Source organism: Corythoichthys intestinalis, chromosome 7, assembly GCF_030265065.1.
Source record: "Corythoichthys intestinalis isolate RoL2023-P3 chromosome 7, ASM3026506v1, whole genome shotgun sequence".
In the NCBI taxonomy this organism is placed as follows: Eukaryota; Metazoa; Chordata; class Actinopteri; order Syngnathiformes; family Syngnathidae; genus Corythoichthys; species Corythoichthys intestinalis.
Window position 1 is genome coordinate 25632499 of NC_080401.1, and position 26550 is coordinate 25659048.

At 40.6% G+C, this 26550-nt stretch overlaps 1 protein-coding gene across 2 annotated transcripts in view; it reads left to right on the top strand.

Moving 5' to 3' along the window:
• Nucleotides 1–219: 219 nt before the first annotated feature.
• The window catches only part of adamts10 (ADAM metallopeptidase with thrombospondin type 1 motif, 10), a 131355-nt gene continuing 105024 nt past the window's right edge, over nt 220–26550 (top strand). The window contains exons 1-3 of one of the 2 annotated variants that reach the window (XM_057841085.1): nt 258–354; nt 15808–15942; nt 16068–16455. In XM_057841085.1, coding sequence (XP_057697068.1) covers nt 16353–16455 — 103 coding nt within the window. In that variant the 5' untranslated portion in view covers nt 258–354; nt 15808–15942; nt 16068–16352. Of the gene's footprint in view, nt 355–15807; nt 15943–16067; nt 16456–26550 lie in introns of both variants that reach the window. The other variant, XM_057841083.1, reaches the window with a different exon arrangement.

The following is a 26550-nucleotide window of genomic DNA, read 5'->3' on the forward strand; positions in this document are numbered from 1 at the left end:
GGTGTCCAAGGATGTGGACACCAGACTTTATGGAGTTGTATTTTGTTTTGTTGTTGTTTTTTTTAATCACCCAAAAAATATTCACTTGCCCTATAAAGGGTTAACTATAAAGCACAGTTTGCACTCCTAAATGTAACTTCCTGTTTGAACTTTATTTTGTAACTACTCAACCGGAAATAGCAGTGATGCAAAATGGTTAACTTTAGGAGGCTCTAAGAAGCCGGCTGACAGCGAAAGAGTCAAGTCTCCTCAGTTCAGCTCAGTCAGCCGCTGGACGCCTCTTCCATCTCCTCCGCCCCAGGACTGTGCACAGGCAGTAGTCACCGAGGAAACTTGTGGCGATTACACGGGGAGGTAAGGTCATAAGGTCCAAGTAGTAGGAGGCTTATTCGCCTCACTTATTGTGCTTCCCACACAGCATGTTGTTAAGTAATGTAGTTGTAATGTGAAACATTAATATGTTTTGTAAGACAGACTGCACAATGGCTGTTATTCAATCAATTCACTGTCTTTGCACGCGCTTGTGTGTGTGTGATAGAGAGACAGACAGGGGTGATGTGGCTAGCAGCTGACATCAGGTAGACTTTTGAAGGAGCAGCAAACTTGGGGTGCAGCTTGGATGATGTTAATGATTGTTTGATTAATGCGTTGACATATCAATGAATGATTATTATCTTTACTCAATTATGTGTCTCAAATGACGTGGATATGTTATCATAGTTATTTGGATTCAGTGTTTGAAAAATATTGGGGTTGGTCAGCTAATTAGGTGTCATGTCTGTTTTCTGCATATGCAACAACAGCAACAACTAGCAGTGGTAACCTCTTGGTACGTCACGATACGATTAGCGATACAAAGCTCACGATAACGATGCTCTGACAATATGGCGATACAACGATTATTGATACAGTTGTAGAATATCCTAGAATGATTTTCTGACCAACAACTAATAAACAGAAAAACAAGCTTCTGCTGTGAATTGGAATGAGTTTTTATCACTAATAGACGTCCAATCCATTTGAAATTGGAGGGTGGCAGCGATTCGCTGCCATCCCTCCCACTTCAAACAGTTAGTGGCAGCCAATGCCAGGCAATGAGCAATTTTGGGCCATTTCAGGTCATTTACCTGTTGATTTTCAGTTACTTCCTGTTGATTTTGGGGTATTTTAGGGGTCACTTGCTGTTTATTTTGCGTTACAGAACGGGAAGTGACCTGGGAATCACCCAAATGGATAGGCAGTGATTCAAACTCAACAGGAAATGACCTGTAAATGCCCTAAAATGAAAAGCAAGTGACCTGTAAATGCCCCGAAAATCGGACCGAATGACTGTGAATGCTCTGGTTTAGAATGAACGAACGTTACCAGTCTAAATGGATTGGGCGTCGAGCACCGTCAATGGTAGCCTTTTCTTTTCTTTTTTTTTTTTTTTCTTTTTTAGTTGACACCCTTTTAAAACGATATCTCGATTCTTGACAGGAGCATATAGATAACCTTATGGGATACAAAGTATCACGATATATCCCCATTTCGATATTTTGTCACACCGCTAATTATGTTGGAAGATTTTGGTAGCAACTTGTTGGTTCCTTTTTTTTTTAATTTTTTTTTTTTTAGCAACGACAACATGAATAAATATATACAGTGCCTTGCAAAAGTATTCGGCCCCCTTGAATCTTGCAACCTTTCGCCACATTTCAGGCTTCAAACATAAAGATATGAAATTTAATTTTTTTGTCAAGAATCAGCAACAAGTGGGACACAATCGTGAAGTGGAACAACATTTATTGGATAATTTAAACTTTTTTAACAAATAAAAAACTGAAAAGTGGGGCGTGCAATATTATTCGGCCCCTTTACTTTCAGTGCAGCAAACTCACTCCAGAAGTTCAGTGAGGATCTCTGAATGATCCAATGTTGTCCTAAATGACCGATGATGATAAATAGAATCCACCTGTGTGTAATCAAGTCTCCGTATAAATGCACCTGCTCTGTGATAGTCTCAGGGTTCTGTTTAAAGTGCAGAGAGCATTATGAAAACCAAGGAACACACCAGGCAGGTCCGAGATACTGTTGTGGAGAAGTTTAAAGCCGGATTTGGATACAAAAAGATTTCCCAAGCTTTAAACATCTCAAGGAGCACTGTGCAAGCCATCATATTGAAATGGAAGAAGCATCAGACCACTGCAAATCTACCAAGACCCGGCCGTCCTTCCAAACTTTCTTCTCAAACAAGGAGAAAACTGATCAGAGATGCAGCCAAGAGGCCCATGATCACTCTGGATGAACTGCAGAGATCTACAGCTGAGGTGGGAGAGTCTGTCCATAGGACAACAATCAGTCGTACACTGCACAAATCTGGCCTTTATGGAAGAGTGGCAAGAAGAAAGCCATTTCTCAAAGATATCCATAAAAAGTCTCGTTTAAAGTTTGCCACAAGCCACCTGGGAGACACACCAAACATGTGGAAGAAGGTGCTCTTGTCAGATGAAACCAAAATTGAACTTTTTGGCCACAATGCAAAACGATATGTTGGCGTAAAAGCAACACAGCTCATCACCCTGAACACACCATCCCCACTGTCAAACATGGTGGTGGCAGCATCATGGTTTGGGCCTGCTTTTCTTCAGCAGGGACAGGGAAGATGGTTAAAATTGACGGGGAGATGGATGCAGCCAAATACAGGAACATTCTGGAAGAAAACCTGTTGGTATCTGCACAAGACCTGAGACTGGGACGGAGATTTATCTTCCAACAGGACAATGATCTAAAACATAAAGCCAAATCTACAATGGAATGGTTCAAAAATAAACGTATCCAGGTGTTAGAATGGCCAAGTCAAAGTCCAGACCTGAATCCAATCGAGAATCTGTGGAAAGAGCTGAAGACTGCTGTTCACAAACACTCTCCATCCAACCTCACTGAGCTCGAGCTGTTTTGCAAGGAAGAATGGGCAAGAATGTCAGTCTCTCGATGTGCAAAACTCATAGAAACATACCCCAAGCGACTTGCAGCTGTAATTGGAGCAAAAGGTGGCGCTACAAAGTATTAACGCAAGGGGGCCGAATAATATTGCACGCCCCACTTTTCAGTTTTTTATTTGTTAAAAAAGTTAAAATTATCCAATAAATTTTGTTCCACTTCACGATTGTGTCCCACTTGTTGTTGATTCTTGACAAAAAATTAAAATTTTATATCTTTATGTTTGAAGCCTGAAATGTGGCGAAAGGTTGCAAGGTTCAAGGGGGCCGAATACTTTTGCAAGGCACTGTATATATTGTTGCATATCACAATGGATGAAAGGTTTAGAAGACCTGCTTAGAATTATTAGATTTTGAGTTCCAATCTGATGTTCTCTTGCCATGTTTTCACCAAAAATCTTAAAGTATGCCTGTTAGGTTCGTTGAAGTCCTAAAGACTGTGAATGGGAACATGTCAACATGACCTTGGCCAATGGCTGTCGACCAATCTCAGGTGTACTAGTAGTTATTCACAATAGGCACCAGCTGACTCCTAATGGGGATAAGCAATATAGAATATGGATTAAAGCAGTGTTTTTCAACCTTTTCTGAGTCACGGAATATTTTTACATTGGAAAAAAATCTCACGGCACAGCACAAACCTAAAATGTTCCAAAATTACTTTCTGTACAGTATATTTAATTCTAAAATAATTTATCGATATTTATACTTAGTGTGAAACTTGAGCCTGTTAGATGAACACAAAGCCGATATCCTGGCAGGAATTTTCGTCAACAGTTCTTAGTCTCTCTCTGTTTTTATTTTTTTACAGCAGTTAGGCTTGAAAAGCTCAGAATAATCAGACAGGGGGACTTTAGCAATGTCTTTAATTGCATCAGGGCCAAGCATCTCGCTGACAATGGCTTTCCAGGCAGGTAGTATTGTCTCTTTTTGGATTCGGCAACAAGTTTAGCAACAAGGTAACTGGCTTTGAGGACATTCTCATTTACCTTTGTAGTGTTTCTCAAAAAAGTTGCCTGTTTCTCTGTGTTTTCATGGAGGAGAACAAAATAGTCCATCGACTTGTTTTTAAACGAGGGCAAATGCAACTGCTCGTGTCACGTTAAAGAACTGCTCTGATTTCTAGCCATCAGCCACCTTGCTTTCCTCAACAATGTGTTGGAATAAAACACAGGGGGAGGACTGACGGTCTCACATATGGATAAAATGGAAAGGACACGTTTGTGCATATTGACACTCGACGATTCTAATCAAATGATGTACAGTTGACGTGCTAGGGTCCACATTGTCGTGGACAGCAAGGTTGATGGCTAGAAATCTGAGCAGTTCTTGAATGCGACACGAGAAATACCTTGCTAATTTGCACAGGACCGCAACCTTCTACCTACTCCTTCTTTCCTACTGCAACTCCACCTGACGACTTAAAAAAAAAAAAAAAAATGCGATATTGGATAACTTCTTGTGGCATACCTGACGATCTCTCATGGCACACTAGTGTGCCGCGGCACACCGGTTGGAAAAAACACTGGATTTAAGTACCTGTGACACATTTCATAATACACACGTTATTTCATGCTCTTGAATGAAATGGACCACTTGGATGTGTGAAGAAGTGATCGATATATTTATTCAATTTTTTTAATCCCATCGCCACGAAAACGACAGACTTCCGGCTTCGGTCTTGCATTGAGGAAGAGGGCGCTGTGACTTGTACGGGAGAAGGAATCCTCTTCACTAAACAGCCGTACTGTTGTATGAGAAGGACTAAGGATTCAGCTGATTTTGCGGATTAATTTGTTTATTTTTCACATCATGCCAGCCAAACGGCTGCAGAAAAATCTTGCTGTAAGAGGGAGAGGTGTGTGAGCCTTTTTGGGGTTTCAAAAGGTTCCCATTCACCGGTGGATATTGGCCAAAACAAGCCCTACTGCTCTTGGACCATGGGACTTACAAGGAAGTGAGTAAACATCATGTTTTGTATTATGTCAAATACTGGGATCATTTTAATATATAGGTGGCTTATATTTTGTGGCTGACATGCTCCTTGTGCCCTCGGCCGACGACCGGCGGCTTGTCACACATCCCCCCGCCGGGAGAGCACTATACTCGGCTTATTGCCCTCTTCATGTGCCCAGTGTTGTGTCAAATTTTCCAACCGATCAGAAATTGCAACTTTGTGTTAAAAATAGCCGCAAATACAGCGATTACAAAGTAAACACTACAAACTTTCTTTAAATAAAGGACTACTTACATTTGATCATGGATGGGCATGTGAAAACCGCTCCTCTTACACACATTGTCATTTTAGCTGCATAACAACTGCAGCCGCCCTCCAATGAGTCTCTCTTTGTTTATGACTTTGCAGTGTAGTAAAGCATTATTTTGCCATATTCGTGTTAACCATTTGGCAGCTACACGCTCCTTCGACGTCGGCCGGTTTGTCCGGCGGTCGTTGTCCAGCTGCTTCCCCGCAAACGAGCCCTCTGCCCTCAGCAGGGGAACGACGAGCTCTAACTTGCTCGCCGCCGGGAGGGTTGCCAATCAGCGAAAACAATCGACAACCCAGTCGTCATGTGAAATGGTCCGGGCTAGTTATGTGTGATTTTCCTCTTCGAAGACTTTGAAACATCACTCGGTTCGGGTTAGGATGTCGGCTAGCTGTCACGCCCTTTGGTTTGTTTATATTCTTCGAAGCCGGGGAAGAGAAATGACATAAGCCCGACTTAGGTGGCATAAAATATTGTTCGGCAGGTGCAACAGTAAAGGTGAAGTCGACAGTTTTGACCATTATGGAGTCATTTTGCCATGTCGTTCTACATAAATGCATTTTTATTATTTCATATTCCATTTAGCACAAGGCTGTAATTTGTCACGACCATGCCATATATTTAGCTATTAGGGAAAAATACTTGGTTAAAAAGAATATCCTGTAAAAATATTGGAGTAGAGAGACTGAAACAATGACATTTTGTGGCTCTCTTCGTCGGGTTTTCCTCGTGAATAATTCCCCCTCAATGGGCTGAATAGTAAAACCGATGAGCCCATTCTCCCGCTGACGTCATCCACCTGTTGGGGACGCTAGAGCCCTATAATGGTAGGCATGGCTAACCGGCAGATTAAAAGACTAATTTCTCGTCATCTGTGCTTTGCTAAATTGTTGTATATAGTTGAATCGTTTCAAAATATGATTCTAATTCACATAATAATGCTATTTAAGACTTTTTTTTTTCTCCTGTCGTACGCACTAAAGGATGTTGGATGCAAAAATGTTCATTACAGACATGCCAGTGCTCTCCACCAGAGGACACTGACAAGCACCTGACAGCCAACATCTATTGTAGTCTGATGAGGTCAATTCTGTCTTCTGTCGAAGTTTCTTTGCAGATATGAGTCGACTTCCATGGCGGCATTATAGAAGATTCAAGTTGATGATTTTAATAACATTTGATCGAGAATATGAGCTTCTCATGTGTGTGCAAAGCTGTGGCCTGACTCGGTCCTTGTTGAGTCAGCACTCTCTCTCGCTGCCTAAATATTGTTACAGATTTACAAGGCACATTTTCAGAGTGAGGGGTTCACGTTGGAAGTTCTCAGGCCTGTTTATGTTCCCACTTTTCATCTGCACTCTGTTTATTTGGGGAAATGGAAAGAGGAATGTCTGCCCCTATTTGCCTGTGTCTTTATTCCAGACACACAGGGTGAGCGTTTAGTCTGATATAGATCCCCCTCTGCTTAGCATTACTCCCATCACCTGTTCAAGTGGAGATCTCCAAAAATATGTTTTGTTTCAGGACAAGTTAGAGGGAATAATTGCTAGTGAAGCGGTCTGAAATGCTGTCTGTCATGATATTCTTACGGGCCATTTGATCCTGCAGCCTCAAGGTCTTATTAGAAGAAGGGAAGCCGCACCGCCAGTTTAAAGCAATAACAAACTGAACCTGAAGCGGATTCATGGGCTCCTCTCTGATCAAAGTGGAGAGTCTGTGTTTGAGAGAGAGAGAGAGAAATACAGAGAGATTGAGAGAAAAGGAAAAAGGTGAGTGGGTGCTGGACTTGAAGTGAGACTGAGGGACACTCAGCATCTATTTGCTCCACACTGATTTCCCTCTGAGTCGGTCATATGGTTTAGATTAGCCAACTAGTATTCGGATAGCTGCACACAATCTGGCAGCGGTTAAAGACAAACACATCATAGTTTAATTTTCTTCATAAACGCTAACCTTACTGTACAGCCCATCTTCCACTTGGTACTGCACCGGCTTGCTAAAAAAAATGGCTTCTGCACTGGTTAGCATCATTACATTGCAATTTTGGCCCAGCCTTAAATTCCCACCCAATTATCCTGAGTGGTCCAACTTTTCTCCCTCTCGTTACAACAACGACCTCTTTCTTCTCTCCTTCTTCTTTCCATTTTTTTGCAAATTGTGATTGCTCTAAAAATTGTGTGGCCTGTCTGCAGCTCGGGTCCACTTTCTCGCTTGTATTGCTAAAAATCTATTCCAAGCTTTGTCAGATGTCTTCATCTCAACGAGAGGCATGCACTCGCTTGGCCTTGTGATAAACATGTTGCACTCGAGGGACCGGGCAAGATGTACAACATTGTCAAACACGGTATTACTCTAAATGAGGGAGTTGTCAAGAAATAATACATGAATATTGTTGTGTGTCCACAAATTGTTTGATGAAGCTGGATTTTAAAAGGCAACTGTATTGGGGAGGTCTAGTTTCCCCCTTAGGTCTAAATAAAACAAGATGAGAGTTGAGGTAATAAAAATCACTTGATATCAAGCTGCAAGTTTAATAAGCCTCTCCATAAATCGAGTGTTGGAGCAGAGGTAATGAAACTTAGTGGACTTGGGCTTGTGCAGGAAATGACTGGAAGAAAGCCTGAGGGAGGGGAAGAGATCCTTTCACTTGTTCCACAAAGTGTAAAAGGAAAGCAGCATTTGAACAAAGAACAGTTATCGTTTTACTGAATCTTTCTTCTACGGTACCATCCCAGTCCTGCTTAAAATTAACAATAAGGGTAAGACAATAATAGACACCATACCATTCCTTGGTGCTGCTTTCAGCCAATTCACACCAATGAATGGCTCTCTCAGTTGCCGTAGCAGTTCGCACTCTGCTGTATCTCTTCCATTCCCCAGGGCTTTGCTGTGATCCCCCCCCCCCCTTCTTTTTCACGAAAAAACTTGCTCCCCTGCTCTCGTCACCAAAAGGTTTCCCATCTGCTTCCGATTACCTTTGGCCGCAGTTGGTGAGCTGCCAGCCATCTGGACCCGTGTGGCGTCTCCGTTCGCTCTTCTCTTCCCCAGACGACTTTGAGGGAGGAAGGGAGGGAGGGGCAGACTTTTCGAGGAGTGCGAAGTCTAGAAGATTAGCTGACACTGCAATGTTTAGGAGGAAAAGTGAGAGTCCACTCAAAGCAAGGGGACCGAAAATTGGAACCCAAGCTTGATTTTTATCGGACTTGGGTTTGAAACGGTAAAATACATTTAAACTGAAAACTATAGTAGAAAAAAATTATATTGGAATAATTTTCTTTTTTTAATCATTCACTCCCAGCCATTTTCACCGGCACAACCCCCTTCGCTCCCGGCCGTTTTACTGAATTTTGACTGATTTTGCAAGGCCCACAGAAAATTCTGTCCTTTTGCTATATAAACATGGAACCCACCAAAAGAAAGATTAGCCTCTCTTCTTTTAGCAAGAAAAAAAGTAAGTTCATATCTTTTTCCATTCTTTAGAAATCAGCATTAGAAAATAGCTTAGTTTGAGAAATTTTCCAATTTTTGATGAAAAAACAGAAATTGAGCTTTTTGTGAAAGCATACATTTCAAACATAACTTTGACTTTAACACAACTATTTTTGCTGTAGTTACATCCCAAACATGTGAATAATGTTTTCCTTTTATAAAATAGCATAAACAACTAGACAAATAGAGTGCTTTTGATAACAAAGTAACTATTTATTTACACATAACTATCTGAGAGATGACGCTGTTGTGGCCGCGATAGCCGGGGTAAACTTTTCCCTCATCGCCGCCTGTCTCATAAAGATATTTTTTTGAGTCTCTGCGGGCTCTGCTCGGTGAGCAGCACGGACTCAACGGCATAGTCCGCTGCACTGGTGGTCCCGGTCGTTCTGCTCAGTCGTCCAGCGTCTGGCATCCCAGCGTCCTCCCGGTTGTTCTGCTCGATCGTCAGCCGCCTGGCATCCTGGATGTCATTGTCCATTCGGTCGTCTTCCGCGTTCCATTGAATCGGGTTGCAGGTCTTACCAAATGCGCTACTGCCCTCCAGTGGCCAGTTTTATTGCTTTAAAATGGATTTTCAGCTTTGTGCTTTGGAGCTAAGTTGAATCATAACGCAGAGATGTCTGTTGTGAAAAAAAGTAAAAGACGTATCAATACATCTTTGGAACAATGAAACAATTAAAAATAGAACGTACTTATATGGTTTTTGGGAGCAAATGAGTTAAAGGGAACCTCAGACTTAAAGACTTGTAGGCTCTAATAAGCCACAATTATTCTCTTTTACTAAAATATGTTATTAGAAACACATACATTATTGTCATTGATTTAAAAATTTATAATATTTAGTACATGTTTTGACTCGGGCGGCATGTTTTACACGTGCAATGCACGCTGGAGGTAATGACGTGGGCCAGACTGGGAGAATAGCTGTGCTAGCTAGCAAGCAAAGCTAGTATGATGACTGGCATGATTTTGTTACACTCTGCTTCTGGTCAGATTGATTTGTTACAGAGCTGTGGGATAAGTTCCTAACATCGTACCTGCATCCAATTCCAGCTCATCAACAGTGTCTATGAACCGATCCTAGGCGGCTTGCCGAGATATTGACTTGCTGTCATTTGACAGTTTGTATATCCCTTCGTTCCTAGTTGCATCATTACCTTGTTTTTTTAACGTTTGTCTGCCTCTCATCGTGGTTTTCCCTCTTTTTTTTTTTTTTTTTTTTTTTTTTTTTTTCAATTGATCCCGACCTACTGCCACGGACCCTATTTATTTCTCCCTTTTCGCTTGCCGTTGTTGTTGCCTTGAGGTATGAAGTGAGCAGCGTTTTCGTGGTCAAGCCAGCCGCACTTTCTTTTCAGTTGCGTTTCCCTTTCAGGTTTTACCAAACAGACAGAACGCATTTGGGTCGCGATTCCTTTATAAGGAAATCATGCGGAAGTATAGTCCTGTGATCTATGCACTCGTCTGTCGCACAGGAAACGCGGGTTTGAATCTCACTGGAGGCCTTCATTTAATTGCGTTTGCTGCTCGTTTTGTGAAATATCGACAGTAATGTCCTGCTCATCACTTTTCCGCTCGGTTTGAAATTGTGAGGGCAGAACCGATGACATACCCAGTGACGTCACCGCCCAGAGTGCATTGCGTCGTCAACAACAATGGCAAACTACTAGGTAAACTAATTTATTAAATTTTATAAAAACGAAAACATTAAGAGGTGTTTGAATATCAAATTATTATAACTCATACTAACATTTATCTTTTAAGAACTACAAGTCTTTCTCTCCATGGTTCCCTTTAAAGGGGCATGTTGGGGGTTGGAGGTAGACTGGGCTATTGGCTCACTGATCAGCATGCTTAATGGCGTACCGCAAGCAACATGTCACTTCCGTTCATTAATATTCATGACATTAGCTACTGTTGCTAAGGGGGGGACACTCCACCGTTTGTCTCTAATAGGAAATGAATGGAAATCGTGTACGAAGGAGATGTTTACAGAGCTAAACCTACCAATTCTTTCTGAAAATGATGTCCTCGATGCCAAATTCACTGGCAAAGATGTGGAAGAACATAAAAATGTTCAGTTAAAGAGATGGCTTCAGTTTCAAAGGCTGAAAAAGACGAAAAAAATGAGACGACCTAAGCATAGCCTTAGCTTTTTTATCGAAGCGACTGACAATGACATTCTGCTGTTTCAACAAGCTTTCCTTTACCACCAGCCCTGTTTTTCTTGTGTATTATATCCTCTGGTTGTCCTACGTCTCTGACCATTCTTGGGGGTAATTTAGTTAGTTTTGTGTAGCGATCGCAAATGCTAGTCAGTGACAGCCAACGAACACTTTTAATTTTTTTATTGATAACAAATCTTAATTCTATAATTTATTTACACTTCCCCCTTACTAAAGTTGTTTTTTTTTTTTTATCAGAAAAGGTAACTGGCAGTCAGATACCAGTTTAATTCTTTTCAGGTCATTCATTGTCGCACATAAGCAGCACGGCACAACGTCACGCAAAAAAATAGGTTAAAAATATCTACATGGCTTACTTCTTTGTCCTCTGAAAGACCATACAAACCCAAAATGTTTACTGCATATGAAATTTGAATGGCTCCACCCTGACTTCACCTAGTTGGCGTTAAATCGTCCGCGCAAGTTGATTAATTCTTCACATTTTTTCCTCTGAGTTTTGGTTTCGGGAAACGTATGAAGAAACATCCTTCATATGTCGTAATGTCTAGAGTTGTTTCTACATGTTCCAAAAAAGCAATGCGTGATCGGCATGTTCATTTTTGAAAGATTACCGGAGAAAAGTAGCAGAATGAACATTGTTTCTATGCGAGGGTGGGTCTATAATGTCCCACTCTTGCTTTACTTTCGCTTTACGATGTGACGTCACATCTAAAAATAGCATGCGTGCGGTATGCCATTGCCACAGTAAGGACTAAGGATTAAAAACCTGGTTGTAGAGGGTGGAGACGTCACTACCACCATCTGGCTGGTTACACTTATTTTTTTACAGTCTTTTGCTATAAAACAACAGTTAAAATATAGTTTAATACTTTTTACAGTAGTTTCTTGTTTAACTATCCAATAAACTTTTTACAGTTTTCCTAATTTTTAGAAAATTTTCAGTTTTGGCAGCCGCACTCATAACTACCTCACTGTAAAACTTTAAAAGCTAGTTTTTTTTTTGTTTTTTTTAAAAATAAAGACAGAATGTAATTTTGTTTGTGTTTTTCTTAAAGGGAGCCCTAGAAAAATAAGTAACTATACAGTGTGTTTGGTTATTTATTTTGATGGTGCTGTCTTATTCTATAGATAGACATCATTCAGGTCATGCTTCTGGCATTATGCTCAATGACATTTAAATGTGCAGGTCTGTTGCCATTCCTATCCTGCAATTGAAAGATTTTAAGCCATACATCATTTTAATTGCCCCTGTGACATTTAAATATGCACCACTGGTTTCCATCTTTAACTTCTCACCTTAAACTAGTGTATATATAAAGCCCCGGCGGATTGCACAATCAATGGAGTTACATATCACTCAGATAACAATATAATCCAGTTTGGTGTTTCAGAATATTATCACATGAACACACTATCCAAATAGACTTTCTTCCATTCTAATCGTGTAAAAATGTAAGTGTATTGTTGTACATCATGTTGAAAATAAATTACCCTCCTAAGGAAACATGAGTGACAGTCACACTCATGCCACATGATGCAGGCTATTTGAAGTTAGGAGGACAATGTTTGACTATTGCTGCCTGGAAACTGTATCTTACACTTTTACAGTATGTCTGTGCTTTCATCCAGTTGTTAAATGGAATGAATAAAGAACAGTAAAACTCTTCTAGGGAGTTAAAGTATTGTCTTCAATAGCTATACTTTTGTAGTTCCAAAGTTAAATACAGAATATAATTTTTGTTTCCTGAAAATCCAATGGAGGATTGTAATTTTCACCTTGCAGCGCTTCGGTAGATTTGTGGCACCAAATGCTTGGTTTGAGAGTGTTTTACAAAAAAAAAACAAAAAAAAACCACACAATTTATCCTGAAACATTTTAGAAGCATGACATATTTGTGAAGAAAGAACTAAATTAAAGAAAAGAGTTAGGAATGTATTATTTTGGTATTGTTTTGAATTGTATTTTTAGGAATTTGCTGGCTAAATGACAACTCATGAATAAACAAACAGCATTACAGCACAACGTTTGACAAATATTTGTTCACATTTTTGTAACAGTTTAGACATGGCTGAGGTCTGCACACTTCTGAGTGCCATTTTGGTTAGCCGTACAATTGATGAGTCCTGACTAGGGCTGAACGATATTGGAAAAAACTGACATTGCGATTTTTCGGGGGTTCGCGATATATTGTGATATACCGTATTGGCCCGAATATAAGGTGTTTTTTGCATTGAAATAAAACTGAAAAAGAGGGGGTCGTCTTATATTCGCTGTCTAGACATTATACCCATTCACGACGCTAGATGGCGTCAGATATCATTGAAGCGATGTTCTGTCATAAGAGATCTCAGCTACTGTCCCCATTCACGACGCTAGATGGCGCCAGATATCATTGGAGCGATGTTCTGTCATGACAGATCTCAGCTACTTTTTGCATTATTTTATTGCAATGTTTTTCCTTATTCAGATTTGTTTCAAGACTACAGTTACAGTTAGACTTCACTTTGATGATTAATGCAGTTATTGCAATTTTGTTGTTTTATCACAATAGTTTGGTTTATTTACATTTCAAAAACCAGAAGCCATTCATTTACGAATGTGATTGCACTTTAGTTTACATATTTAAATGTTCAGATTTTAAGATTTGAATGAGGCAAAATAACATGCTTTTTCGCTCAAACATATTGTTATAATCATTTGTTTCGGATGTACTGTAATTATTTTCTGTATAAAAATTTGGCGTTCAAAAACCCTTTTTTCAAACTTGAGTCTTGAAAACGAGGGGGTCGTCTTATAATCAGGGCCGTCTTATATTCGGGCCAATACGGTATACAGCGGTACCTGGATTTACCATTTACCATATAAGATCGCTTTGACACACGATCTTTTCGACACCCGATGTAAAATTTGACTCGCCATTTATTTCTACATCCGACAAGATGCTCGAAATACGACGATTTTTGACAGCGCCGCAGTTTCTTTGTTTTGCCGGAAGACGGACGCACGGCTGATTTTCTTGTGAGAGAAATCATCACTGGATCCAAAAAGGTTAGTGCAGAAGGGAAAAAACTGAAAAAATGTGATGCTTACCATTGAAATGAAAATGTAAATGATAGCAAAATATAAGCATGGTGTGTGCATCCATGAACTGGGTCGACATCAGAGCCATAGAATGTTGATCTCGGCCGGCGGTCCTTCTCCGTTCGCTAGTCTTTATAAGTTAAGGTGACAATTCTTATTGAGGTAACACCGCCAAAGAAATCGCCAGCTTCTTAAGTTTCTAATCATTTATTCCATATACTTGTGCAACACATCACGCCTAGTGTCCGATGCTGTTGACGACATCAAAACAGAAAGTAAAATACAATCGTATTCTCTATGCTCGCCGTCACGTCAGCCCCACGGTGTGTTCAGGTACAGCAAAAAAAAATCTCCCACATTAGAAGCCGATTCGTTACATTATTACAGGTATTATTATTATTATTTTATTTTATTCTTATTCTGATTTTTATTCATAATTTATTTGTTTTGCTTTTTGTCATTGCTATTTGCAATAGTAACATCAGTATTTGTTAAGGATTTAGTGTAGGTTTTTAGGCTGTGGAACAAATTAATGGAATTACAGTATAATGTTTTCCTATGGGAAAATTCTGCTCGACATACGACCATTTCGACTTACAAACAAGGTCCTGGAATTATTTAACTTCGTATGTAGAGGTACCACTGTATTGCAATATGAAAACTAGAAGAATTTTCACCAGACTTGAATAGCTCTGTTTGGGAAGACTTTGGTTGACTCACTATTACCACATTGTATTTATTAGAGATGTCCCAATCCTTTCACATGATCGGAAATCGGCCGATTGCGCCATTTTGCAGGGGATTGGAACTGGTGAAAAGGATCGGGTTTTTAATTAAAAAAATATATTTATGTTTTTTTTTTTTTTTGCTTCATGCTCATACAGCCCCTCACCCTCCCTCCTGAAACGTAGTGTGACCAACTATTTTTCTCGGTCCCCAGTGCAGCTGGTGTTTTGTACTGTACTTAAAGTTAACAATGATTGACAGGTTTGTAGCTTTGATCTAGCCAGACACACCTCAGTAGCTCTACGATCAAAGGCACAAATGTGTTAATCAATGTTAAGCTTGGTACACCGTCTTAAGTGTGCTGCGGCAACTCATTCATTGTGTAAGTGAGAGGCTGTTCTTGGCAGCGTGAGCATCAAAGCAAAAGAACAAACTTTTGTTTGGTATTGGATCGGGTCTCGGTCTCAGCAGATTCTCAGAATTGGGTGATTTGGACTCGGGTGCAAAAATATGCAAGCGGGACATCCCTAGTATTCATATAATACCGTTTAATCCAGGCTAAGGGAATGAATGAAGACCGCTGTATATAAAAGGGATCTCTCTCTCTGCACAATTGCTGCTTTTCTGAAGACATTACAATTACATTAAAAACGAAAAACAATCGCAAGTCCTGCAATGGGACTATTGCGCATGCGCACATTGCGATGGCGAAGTTCAAACGATATATTGTGCAGGCCTAGTCCCAGCTCTTTATCTTTTTATCATCTCCCTTAACGTTTTCCTCTTATACATTTACAGGTCCTACTTTGACTCTAGTGGTAAGTAACTTGCTAGAATGCCAGCCAATTATAAGCCACACAGTCAAGCATTCAGCCTGCAACTCACTCAGCCATGCAACCAACAGCTCAGCCAGCCAGCACAGCGGTGATGGCAACCTGCTGCTCCTCTCAAATTGGCTCATTTTCCCCCGAGATCTCTGACATAATACCCACTTAAGTCCCTGTTTGGGCATTAAGCACAGCTTTTTACAACATCAATGCTTCCTTTGTGTTTGAACTCTTTCCGGTGGGCAGGCAGCTTAAGGAGTGAGGCCCACGGGGCCTCAGGTTTGAACTTGCTGTTGTCTTTGACCATCAGAGTGAAAGATGGTGTGTTTGGCCTTTGCCAAAGCCAGGATTGATTAGCTTCGGGACATGCAATACTCAGTGGTGAGCTCAAAACCCCAGCCATTTTACGCTAGGTTTCCGTGTTATAGAAAAGCTTTACTTCTCTCAAAGCCTACATTTGCCTTGTTTCTGTTGTATCCCTCTGCAATTACCCTTTCCTTTTCCAGAGCCGCAACGAGGAGTCCTTTCCTATATTTGCCCCGAACTGGTTTCCTCGTGAGTCTTTTGCCATCTGGAGGCCTCCTCCTCAAGCCATCGCCACTTGCTGAGACAGATGCTCGGAAGAGGTTGCCATGTCTGACTCCACACTTCCTGATGCCATGGCCAATGAGAGCATTGAGCTGTCCCACTGCTAAGCGAGGGGGCGCCAGAGAGGAAAGGAGACATGTTGGGACCAAGGCCTGGGGACCACTGCACTGAATTCTGTTTCTATAGCTACTACTGTAGTAACCATGGAAACGCTATGGAGGACTGCTCTGATCTGCTCTTTGGTTGTCGTCATGGTTGCCGCAGAGGTCGCAGGAGGTCGCAGAGAGGAGTTTGCACAGTCACAAGGTGAGAGGAGACGCTTACGACTTAGCAGCCATCTGTAAACCCAAACATGAACCCTGCCGGGAAGGGTTACATTCACAACCTCACCTAGCTGTGTTCATTCATATTAAGACAAAGCATATTAAACTTGGATGCAAAAATATTGATTGGCAAAATAGTCCCTCAAACCCATTTAACCAAGAACACATTTGTTATGCAATAGCCTGAATAAAAGCAATTTCATGGTGCCCTGTCTCAAGATAACGATGATAAATAATGATCAGTGTTGTTAATCTTACATTAATTACAGTTACAAATGACTTCCCCCAAAAAGTAATTGAGTTAGTAACTCAGTTACCTGAATTTTAAAGTCATTATTTACTTGGCAAAGTAACTGGTGTTACTTTTCATGTTTTTTTTTTTTCATTCCAAAAAAAAAAAAAACCCAAAAACATAGGTCACACTATGTGACGTTCAAAGGGTCTTTGGGACAAATCGCCCTAGCCCAATTCTTAACCCTAAAGTTAACACATTCACTCCCAGCCATTTTCACAGGACCAAGGCCCTTCGCCGTTTTACTGGATTTTGACTGATTTTGCAAGGCCCACAGAAAATTCTGTTCTATTGCTATATAAACATGGAACCCACCAAAAGAAAGATTAGACTCTCTTTTGTCAGCAGGAAAAAAAGGGTTGATATCTTTTCCATTCTTTTGAAAACAGCATTAGAAAAAAGCTTAGTTTGAGCAATTTTCCAATTTCTGATTAAAAAACTGAGAAATTGAGCTTTTAGTGAAAGCATACATTTCAAGCATTGACTTTAACACGCTTTAGTTACATCCCAAACATCTGTATGTTTTCCTTTTATAAAATAACATAAACAACTAGGCCTGCAAGCAGGACTGAACGGGCCCTCGCAATCTAGCGCAACTCGGACGTCACGCAACTCGGACTGTGTGCAGGTCAGGGTGGTGGCAGATCCTCCTCTCTAATCATCTCATTAGAACCTAACATGCTCGAAAGTCGCCTATTTACATTCCCACACCCAAGAGATAAAAACCCCTATTGGAGAGAGTACTACAAAAAAGGAGCCACTACTGAGCTGTGCAGCCAAGCCCTTATTCAAAACCAAAATTAATCTTCTAACTGGGCCAATTCGACCAAGTGTGCCAACTATTGTGGCTCTATAAGCTCCCTGAGTCTCTGAAAAAAAATATTTCCTTTAAATGGCGAACAAAGGGTCGTCACGGCAACAGACAGAGACACGTGGACATGGGCCGTAAAAAAGTATTTTAATAGGTCTTGAAACTACAATGACCAACATGAAAAGAACTGGACATGTTTTGTAAAAACGAGTGACTTTATATCGCCACTAGTTGGCGCTGTAGGGTTGATGCAAATGACCCCTACAAGGCCCTTCAGGGTATGACTCTCAACAAGCACGGGAAGTTTGGCGCAGATATCTTGTATATCTGCCGAGTTATGACTGTTCAAAGTTTTTGGAGAGAAAAATTGTTGACAGTCATTTTCACTTTCCTGTTTGGACCCCTCCGCTTCAACGAAACTTCAATATTTTTCATCAGGCACCTGAAGACAGGTCTTAAGGTTTCCCTTATGCAGGTTTGAAGTAGATTGATTTTTTCCCTTTAGAGGAGGAGTGTGTCCCGTAAAAAAGGGCATTTCCTGTTCCCACTAGGAGGCGCCAGGCACAAATGGTAAATTTTCAATCCAGTCCTGCTCAGGCTGGTATACCTCACACACATGCCAGATTTAAAATAGATTGAACGTTGTATGAGGGAGTTATCAGTCATTTTCCGAATTCGGTGTTTTGGCGAAAAAATGGAAGAATTTGGCGCCCCGCCCAGGTCAGGCCCGTGAATGAAAACACACCATTTTTATAACTTAAGATTTCATATGCCTCATGAACAGTCTCACCAATTTTGAGAATGATCAAACTAATTCCCTAGGTGCCAAGGTGTAAAATGTGCACACTGTAAATCGATAAAAAGTTCACATTCAATCCAAAATACCCGATTTCCTGTAGGATTTGGAATGTGTGTGCAAGAGACTTTTTGGAGCAGTTTTGTACAAAGTTTTGACTCTCCAAATTTCATCACTCTATGTTAGAAAAACCTAAATGGAGAGGCCTTTTTGAAAATTTCAAGGGGGCGCCACTGAGCCATTTTGTTAAATTGTTTCGTAACGTTGCAAGATTATCGAACGTTATCCAAAGCCGCATGTATGTGCAAATTTTGGTGAGTTTTTATGCATATTCAAGCCTCCAAATGTAAACTCTTACCGTGAACCCATGAAAATTTCACATTCGACCCAAAATACCCGATTTCCTGTTGGATTTGGAATATGGGTGCAAGAGACTTTTTGGAGCAGTTTTGCATAAGGTATCTACTCCCCAAATTTCCTTGCTCTATGTTGAAAAAACCCAATAGGAAAGGCCTTTTTTAAAACTTCTTTCTGTCGCCACTAGTTGGCACTGTAGAGTTGATGCAAATGACCCCTACAAGAACCTTCAGGGTATGACTCTCAACAAACACGGAAAGTTTGGCGCAGATATGTTGCATATCTGCCGAGTTATGACTGTTCAAAATTTTTGGCGAGACAAATTGTTGACGGTCATTTTCACTTCCAGTTTGGACCTCTCCGCTTCAACGAAACCTCAATATTTTTCATCAGGGACCTGAACACATGTCTTGAGGCTCCCCTGAAACAGGTTTGAGGTCAATAGATTTTTTTCCCTTGGAGGAGGAGCCTGTCTCGTAAAGAAGGCCATTTCCTGTTCCCACTAGGGGGCGCCAGGCCTAATGGGTAATATTTCAATGCAGTCGTGTTCAGGCTGGGATATCTCATATACATGCTAGAAATGAAAAAGATTGAACGTTGTATCACGGAGTTTTTAATCATTTTCTGAATTTGGTATTTTGCCCAAAAATGGCCGACTTTGGGACCACGCCCAGGTCAGACCCTTGAGTGAAAACTCACCATTTTGAAAACTTAAGATCTCATATGTCTCCTGAATAGTCTGACCAATTTTGAAGACGATCCAACTATTTTCTTCAGCGACAAGGTCTCAAATGTAAATCGATAAAATTTCACATTTGATCCAAAATTTCTGGCTTCCAGTTGGGTTTGGAATATGGGTGCAAGAGACTTTTTGGAGCAGTTTTGCACAATGTATCGACTCGCCAAATTTCATCGTTCTACGTTGAAAAAACCTAATAGGAAAGGCCTTTTTTAAAATTTCAAGGGGGCGCCACTGAGCCATTTTGTTAAATTTTTTTGTAGATTATCAAAATTTATGCAAAGTTGCATGTATGTGCAAATTTTGGTGAGTTTTCGTGCATGTTCAGGCCTCCAAATGTAAACTCAAACTGTGAACCGATAAAAATTTCACATTTGATCCAAAATATCCGATTTCCTGTTGGATTTGGAATATGGGTGCAAGAGGCTTTTTTGAACAGTTAGGCATAAGGTATCTACTCCCCAAATTTCATTGCTCTACGTTGAAAACCTGAGAGGAGAGGCCTTTTTGAAAATTTTAAGGGTCAAGGGGGCGCCACTGAGCCATTTTTTGACATTTTTTCAAAACGACACAAGATTATCGAAATTTACGCAAAGCCGCACGTTTGTGCAAATTTTGGTGACTTTTCGTGCATGTTCAGGCCTCCAAATTGGCCATTTTCATTTGCCCTGAAAAAAGAAGAATAATAATAATAACTAGGCCTGCAAGCAGGACTGAACGGGCCCTCGCGATCTAGCGCAACTCGGACGTCACGCAACTCGGACTGTGTGCAGGTCAGGGCGGTGGCAGATCCTCCTCTCTAATCATCTCATTAGAACCTAACATGCTCGAAAGTCGCCTATTTACATTCCCACACCCAAGAGATAAAAACCCCTATTGGAGAGAGTACTACAAAAAAGGAGCCACTACTGAGCTGTGCAGCCAAGCCCTTATTCAAAACTAAAATTAATCTTCTAACTGGGCCAATTCGACCAAGTGTGCCAACTATTGTGGCTCTATAAGCTGCCTGAGTCTCTGAAAAAAAATATTTCCTTTAAATGGCGAACAAAGGGTCGTCACGGCAACAGACAGAGACACGTGGACATGGGCCGTAAATAAGTATTTTAATAGGTCTTGAAACTACAATGACCAACCTGAAAAGAACTGGACATGTATTGGAAAAACGAGTGACTTTCTATTGCCACTAGTTGGCGCTGTAGGGTTGATGCAAATGACCCCTACAAGGCCCTTCAGGGTATGACTCTCAACAAGCACGGGAAGTTTGGCGCAGATATGTTGTATATCTGCCGAGTTATGACTGTTCAAAGTTTTTGGAGAGAAAAATTGTTGACAGTCATTTTCACTTTCCTGTTTGGACCCCTCCGCTTCAACGAAACTTCAATATTTTTCATCAGGCACCTGAACACAGGTCTTAAGGCTTCCCTTTTGCAGGTTTGAGGTAGATTGATTTTTTCCCTTTAGAGGAGGAGTGTGTCCCGTAAAAAAGGGCATTTCCTGTTCCCACTAGGAGGCGCCAGGCACAAATGGTAAATTTTCAATCCAGTCCTGCTCAGGCTAGTATACCTCACACACATGCCAGATTTAAAATAGATTGAACGTTGTATGAGGGAGTTATCAGTCATTTTCCGAATTCGGTGTTTTGGCGAAAAAATGGCCGACTTTGGCACCCCGCCCAGGTCAGGCCCGTGAATGAAAACACACCATTTTTATAACTTAAGATTTCATATGCCTCATGAACAGGCTCGCCAATTTTGAGAATGATCAAACTAATTCCCTAGGTGCCAATGTGTAAAATGTGCACACTGTAAATCGATAAAAATTTCACATTCAATCCAAAATACCCGATTTCCTGTAGGATTTGGAATGTGTGTGCAAGAGACTTTTTGGAGCAGTTTTGCACAAAGTTTTGACTCTCCAAATTTCATCACTCTATGTTAGAAAAACCTAAATGGAGAGGCCTTTTTGAAAATTTCAAGGGGGCGCCACTGAGCCATTTTGTTAAATTTTTTCGTAACGTTGCAAGATTATCGAACGTTATCCAAAGCCGCATGTATGTGCAAATTTTGGTGAGTTTTTATGCATATTCAAGCCTCCAAATGTAAACTCTTACTGTGAACCCATGAAAATTTCACATTCGATCCAAAATACCCAATTTCCTGTTGGATTTGGAATATGGGTGCAAGAGACTTTTTGGAGCAGTTTTGCATAAGGTATCTACTCCCCAAATTTCCTTGCTCTATGTTGAAAAAACCCAATAGGAAAGGCCTTTTTTAAAACTTCTTTCTTTCGCCACTAGTTGGCACTGTAGAGTTGATGCAAATGACCCCTACAAGAACCTTCAGGGTATGACTCTCAACAAACACGGAAAGTTTGGCGCAGATATGTTGCATATCTGCCGAGTTATGACTGTTCAAAATTTTTGGCGAGACAAATTGTTGACGGTCATTTTCACTTCCAGTTTGGACCTCTCCGCTTCAACGAAACCTCAATATTTTTTATCAGGGACCTGAACACATGTCTTGAGGCTCCCCTGAAACAGGTTTGAGGTCAATAGATTTTTTTCCCTTGGAGGAGGAGCCTGTCTCGTAAAGAAGGCCATTTCCTGTTCCCACTAGGGGGCGCCAGGCCTAATGGGTAATATTTCAATGCAGTCGTGTTCAGGCTGGGATATCTCATATACATGCTAGAAATGAAAAAGATTGAACGTTGTATCACGGAGTTTTTAATCATTTTCTGAATTTGGTATTTTGCCCAAAAATGGCCGACTTTGGGACCACGCCCAGGCCCGACCCTTGAGTGAAAACACACCATTTTGAAAACTTAAGATCTCATATGTCTCCTGAATACTCTGACCAATTTTGAAGACGATCCAACTATTTTCTTCAGCGACAAGGTCTCAAATGTAAATCGATAAAATTTCACATTTGATCCAAAATTTCCGACTTCCTGTTGGATTTGGAATATGGGTGCAAGAGACTTTTTGGAGCAGTTTTGCACAATGTATCGACTCGCCAAATTTCATCGTTCTACGTTGAAAAAACCTAATAGGAAAGGCCTTTTTGAAAATTTCAAGGGGGCGCCACTGAGCGATTTTGTTAAATTTTTTTGTAGATTATCAAAATTTACGCAAAGTTGCATGTATGTGCAAATTTTAGTGAGTTTTCGTGCATGTTCAGGCCTCCAAATGTAAACCCCAACTGTGAACCGATAAAAATTTCACATTTGATCCAAAATATCCGATTTCCTGTTGGATTTGGAATATGGGTGCAAGAGGCTTTTTTGAACAGTTAGGCATAAGGTATCTACTCCCCAAATTTCATTGCTCTACGTTGAAAACCTGAGAGGAGAGGCCTTTTTGAAAATTTTAAGGGTAAAGGGGGCGCCACTGAGCCATTTTTTGACATTTTTTCAAAACGACACAAGATTATCAAAATTTACGCGAAGCGGCACGTATGTGCAAATTTTGGTGACTTTTCGTGCATGTTCAGGCCTCCAAATTGGCCATTTTCATTTGCCCTGAAAAAAGAATAATAATAATAATAATAATAATAATAATAATAATCCTTTGCAAAACAATAGGGCCTTCGCACGTCTAGTGCTCGGGCCCTAACAAGAGAAATAGAGCTTTTGATAGCAAAGTAACAATTTATTTACACATAACTAACTGAGATGAAGCTGTTGTGGAAGCTTTTCCCTCATCGTTGTCTGTCTCATAAAGATGGATTTTTTGAGTCTCTGCGGGGTCTGCTCGGCGAGCAGCACAGGCTCAATGACATCGTCCGCTGCATTGGCGGTCCCGGTCGTTCTGCTCGGTCGTCCACCGCCTGGCATCCTTCTGCCGGGGACCCGGCCGTGTGGCCCGGCTGTTCGTTGCCATTGAATCGGGTTGCGGGGTCTTACCAAATGCGCTACTGCCCTCCAATGGCCAGTTTTATTGCTTTAAAATGGATTTTCAGCTTTGTACTTTGGAGCTCAGTTGAATCAGAACCTAGATATGTCTCTTATGAAAAAAATGTAAAAGACATATGAATACGTCTTTTGGACACTGTCACAAATAAAAATAGAACGTGTTTGGGAGCAAATGAGTTAACTAGACACAGGGATATTCTGGATATTGCGACAACTAGATAGTAACCTTTGCTATGCTATTAGTTCCCTTTAGTCTACTTTCTACATGTGAAAGTTATAAAACTGTTTTATCATTTAAATATAGATTCAAGTCAAGATTTTGCCGATTTAGGTGTATTTTATATATAAAGTTACTTAGGATCTCTAGGAAGGTTCTCTACAACAGAGCCTTCCTGAGAAGTCTACTGCTTTAAGATGGCGGCAGTTTACTAACGCTGGTGAGTGGATCATTTTGCATCTACTTCTTTATACATCTGATAACGCTGCCGAGTCTTTCATTTCGCATCTAGTTCTATATACAAGTGCTATCTAGCGTAGCATCATGTGGCCGTAGTTTGTAGGCTGTCGGCTACAGTCAGGTATTATTGGAGCCACCTAGCCTAGCATCGCGTTTGCAACGGCGTCACAATTCCTTTCACTCCTTCCCACTCACGCTCCTCTCTCTCCGTGTCTCTCAGACTTTTCTCGTGTCATTCAACCAACGTAGTAACGCATAGTAACTCTTGCCTTTGCATCCTCAGTAACGGTAACGGCGTTGCAAAAATAAGAAAAGTAATTAATTAGATTACTCACTACTGAAAAAAATAAAGCCGGTAGTAACGCCGTAGTAAGTAAATAATGAATCCTTTGGATCTTTTGAAGGCTTTGAATTACGCAGACATACAGGCAGACCAGTCCAGATAAAATACGAATAGGGTCGGATAGCATTTGGGTTTTATATCAGATGCAGGTACTACTCAGTACTTTTTAAAATGGTTTCAGTGATGAAATTTTTCTTGACCGTTCAAGAATAATTTGAGCACCGGAACCGAAAAAAACAAAACAAAAAACAAACATACAAAAAGAAACACAAACTCTTTAATTTGCATTGCCAAATTGAAATAAGATTAGAGTACAGTATATTTTTTAATATTATAAGTACAAGGAACATGATATTAACCGTTTTGTGCATAAATTATAATTTCATTTTTATAACCCTTACAGGGCACTCATTGAATTCATTGGCTGCCATTGACGGCGCTAGTCTCCCAGTCAATACGAATTTCATTGACGAACTCCGTCAATTGCCACGTTTACATGGAGCCAAATATTCCAATTACAATCGGAATATTTGTTCAAACTGAATAAATGTGTTCCATATAAACACCTCATTCGGAATGATCAGGCCCAAACCGAATGGAATTTCATTCCGATTCACAGGGGTGGAATATTCCTTTTCCCAAACCGATTAGAAGTAAAATTACAGTATATCATGTAAACAGGGAAGCGGAATGGTGTCTGGTTGCGTTCTTTCTGCGCATGCTCCGTACTGACGTGGTGACGTCACTTGGTGACGTAAGTAACGTCACTTGCAACATGGCTTCCAAGCACACGCACAGCGCACCCACACAACTTTTTAAATGAACGGCGTGTCATTCTGAAGTTTTGTTTCCACTCGAAAAGTTAAAACAGCAGCTGATCTGACGATCGATCTCCATGTTTTGCAACGTGACGCTTTGTTTTGATTAATCTGCGCATGTCAGACCGCAGTTGTCAAACGTCCTTTCGGAATAAAGGCAGACACATGTAAACGCTGGATCGGAATAGATGAAGTGACATGTAAACCGCTGATGTGAAATTTCCATTCGGAATGATTTGAATCGGTATGAATAAAAGTCAGCATGTAAACGTGGCTATTGAAACATGAGCGTTTACAGCCACAAAAAAATTAAATGACCAAAAATAGCCACTTGCTCTATAAAGGGTTAAAGTTTCAACTTTTGAATAGCTGTCCACTGTAATGACCACTTTCCCTGAAAAGGTTAATGTTCAGATCCCATGAGCTTCATCAAATGGTTGGTGCTCATGCACACCACAGACCTACAAGCTTGAACCCCCCCCTGCATTTCCTGACTGTACCCCACTCCCTCACAAATCAAACTTTTGTAGAACACACACGTGGCCACCTGCTACGCATTTTCACCCACAAATCTATTTCTTCCACATATACTGTACATTGAGTGTAAGATGACTAAAATCACCCTAAGCAAAGAGATAATTTTCCAGTGTGGATGTCTCGCCATCTAAAAAAAGGATATAATTTCCTGCGTTTTTATGTTCTGTGCTGACACCAATGCAGTTGCCACTTTTCATCCATCGAGAGCCTTGACAGATCGTGAGAAACGTGAGGGACCCCTTTAGAATGTGACAGGATGAGAGGGAACATACTGTGCGTCTGTGGTAAATTATGTGCCATACCGTAGTCGCCTTTGCGCCACTGGGACTCGACAGCCACGTCACCCTATGTCACCGTGAGAAAATTCATCAAAACCTGAATATAGAGGAAAAAATGGGACAAATGGGTCTGTCTTGGCTTCCTGGAACATAGTGTAATTGTAGCCTTTGGTATGTTGGAAGATTGTTGCAGTTCTTGACTTACTTTCCTTATCGGTTTAAGTATCACATTTTACATAGTACTTTATCGTAATCTGTGCCTATTCGTGTTTGAAAACCCAATAGTTTTGTCATGTATTTATGCTACACCAAGGCTTGGCAGATATGATAATACACATTATAACCTAAAGTCATGTTCATTGTTTGAAGCATCAAATTACATAAAGTGTGTGGGGGTGGGGGGGGTTGTTGAAAGTGCCTTTCCTATGTTTGTGGATCCAATAGTGACCAGTGTATGGTTTATTTTGTTAGTGTCTCTCTGTGTATGTCAGGACATGAGCAGACTAATATGGCTATTTAGAGAGACTGCGGCAAGTTTGGGAGATTGGGGCACCTTTATTTTTATTGCGCTTGAGTTGTTTTGGAACAAGAGAACCATTGAAATTTCCTCTCCAAAATCTACATGCATTATATAAATAGTATCGAGTATAAAATTTACTTTGAAAACGAGAATTTTCCTCGAACTATCAGTCTTTAGTAACTTTAAACGAAGTACACATGGATTGCATTGCATAGTATATA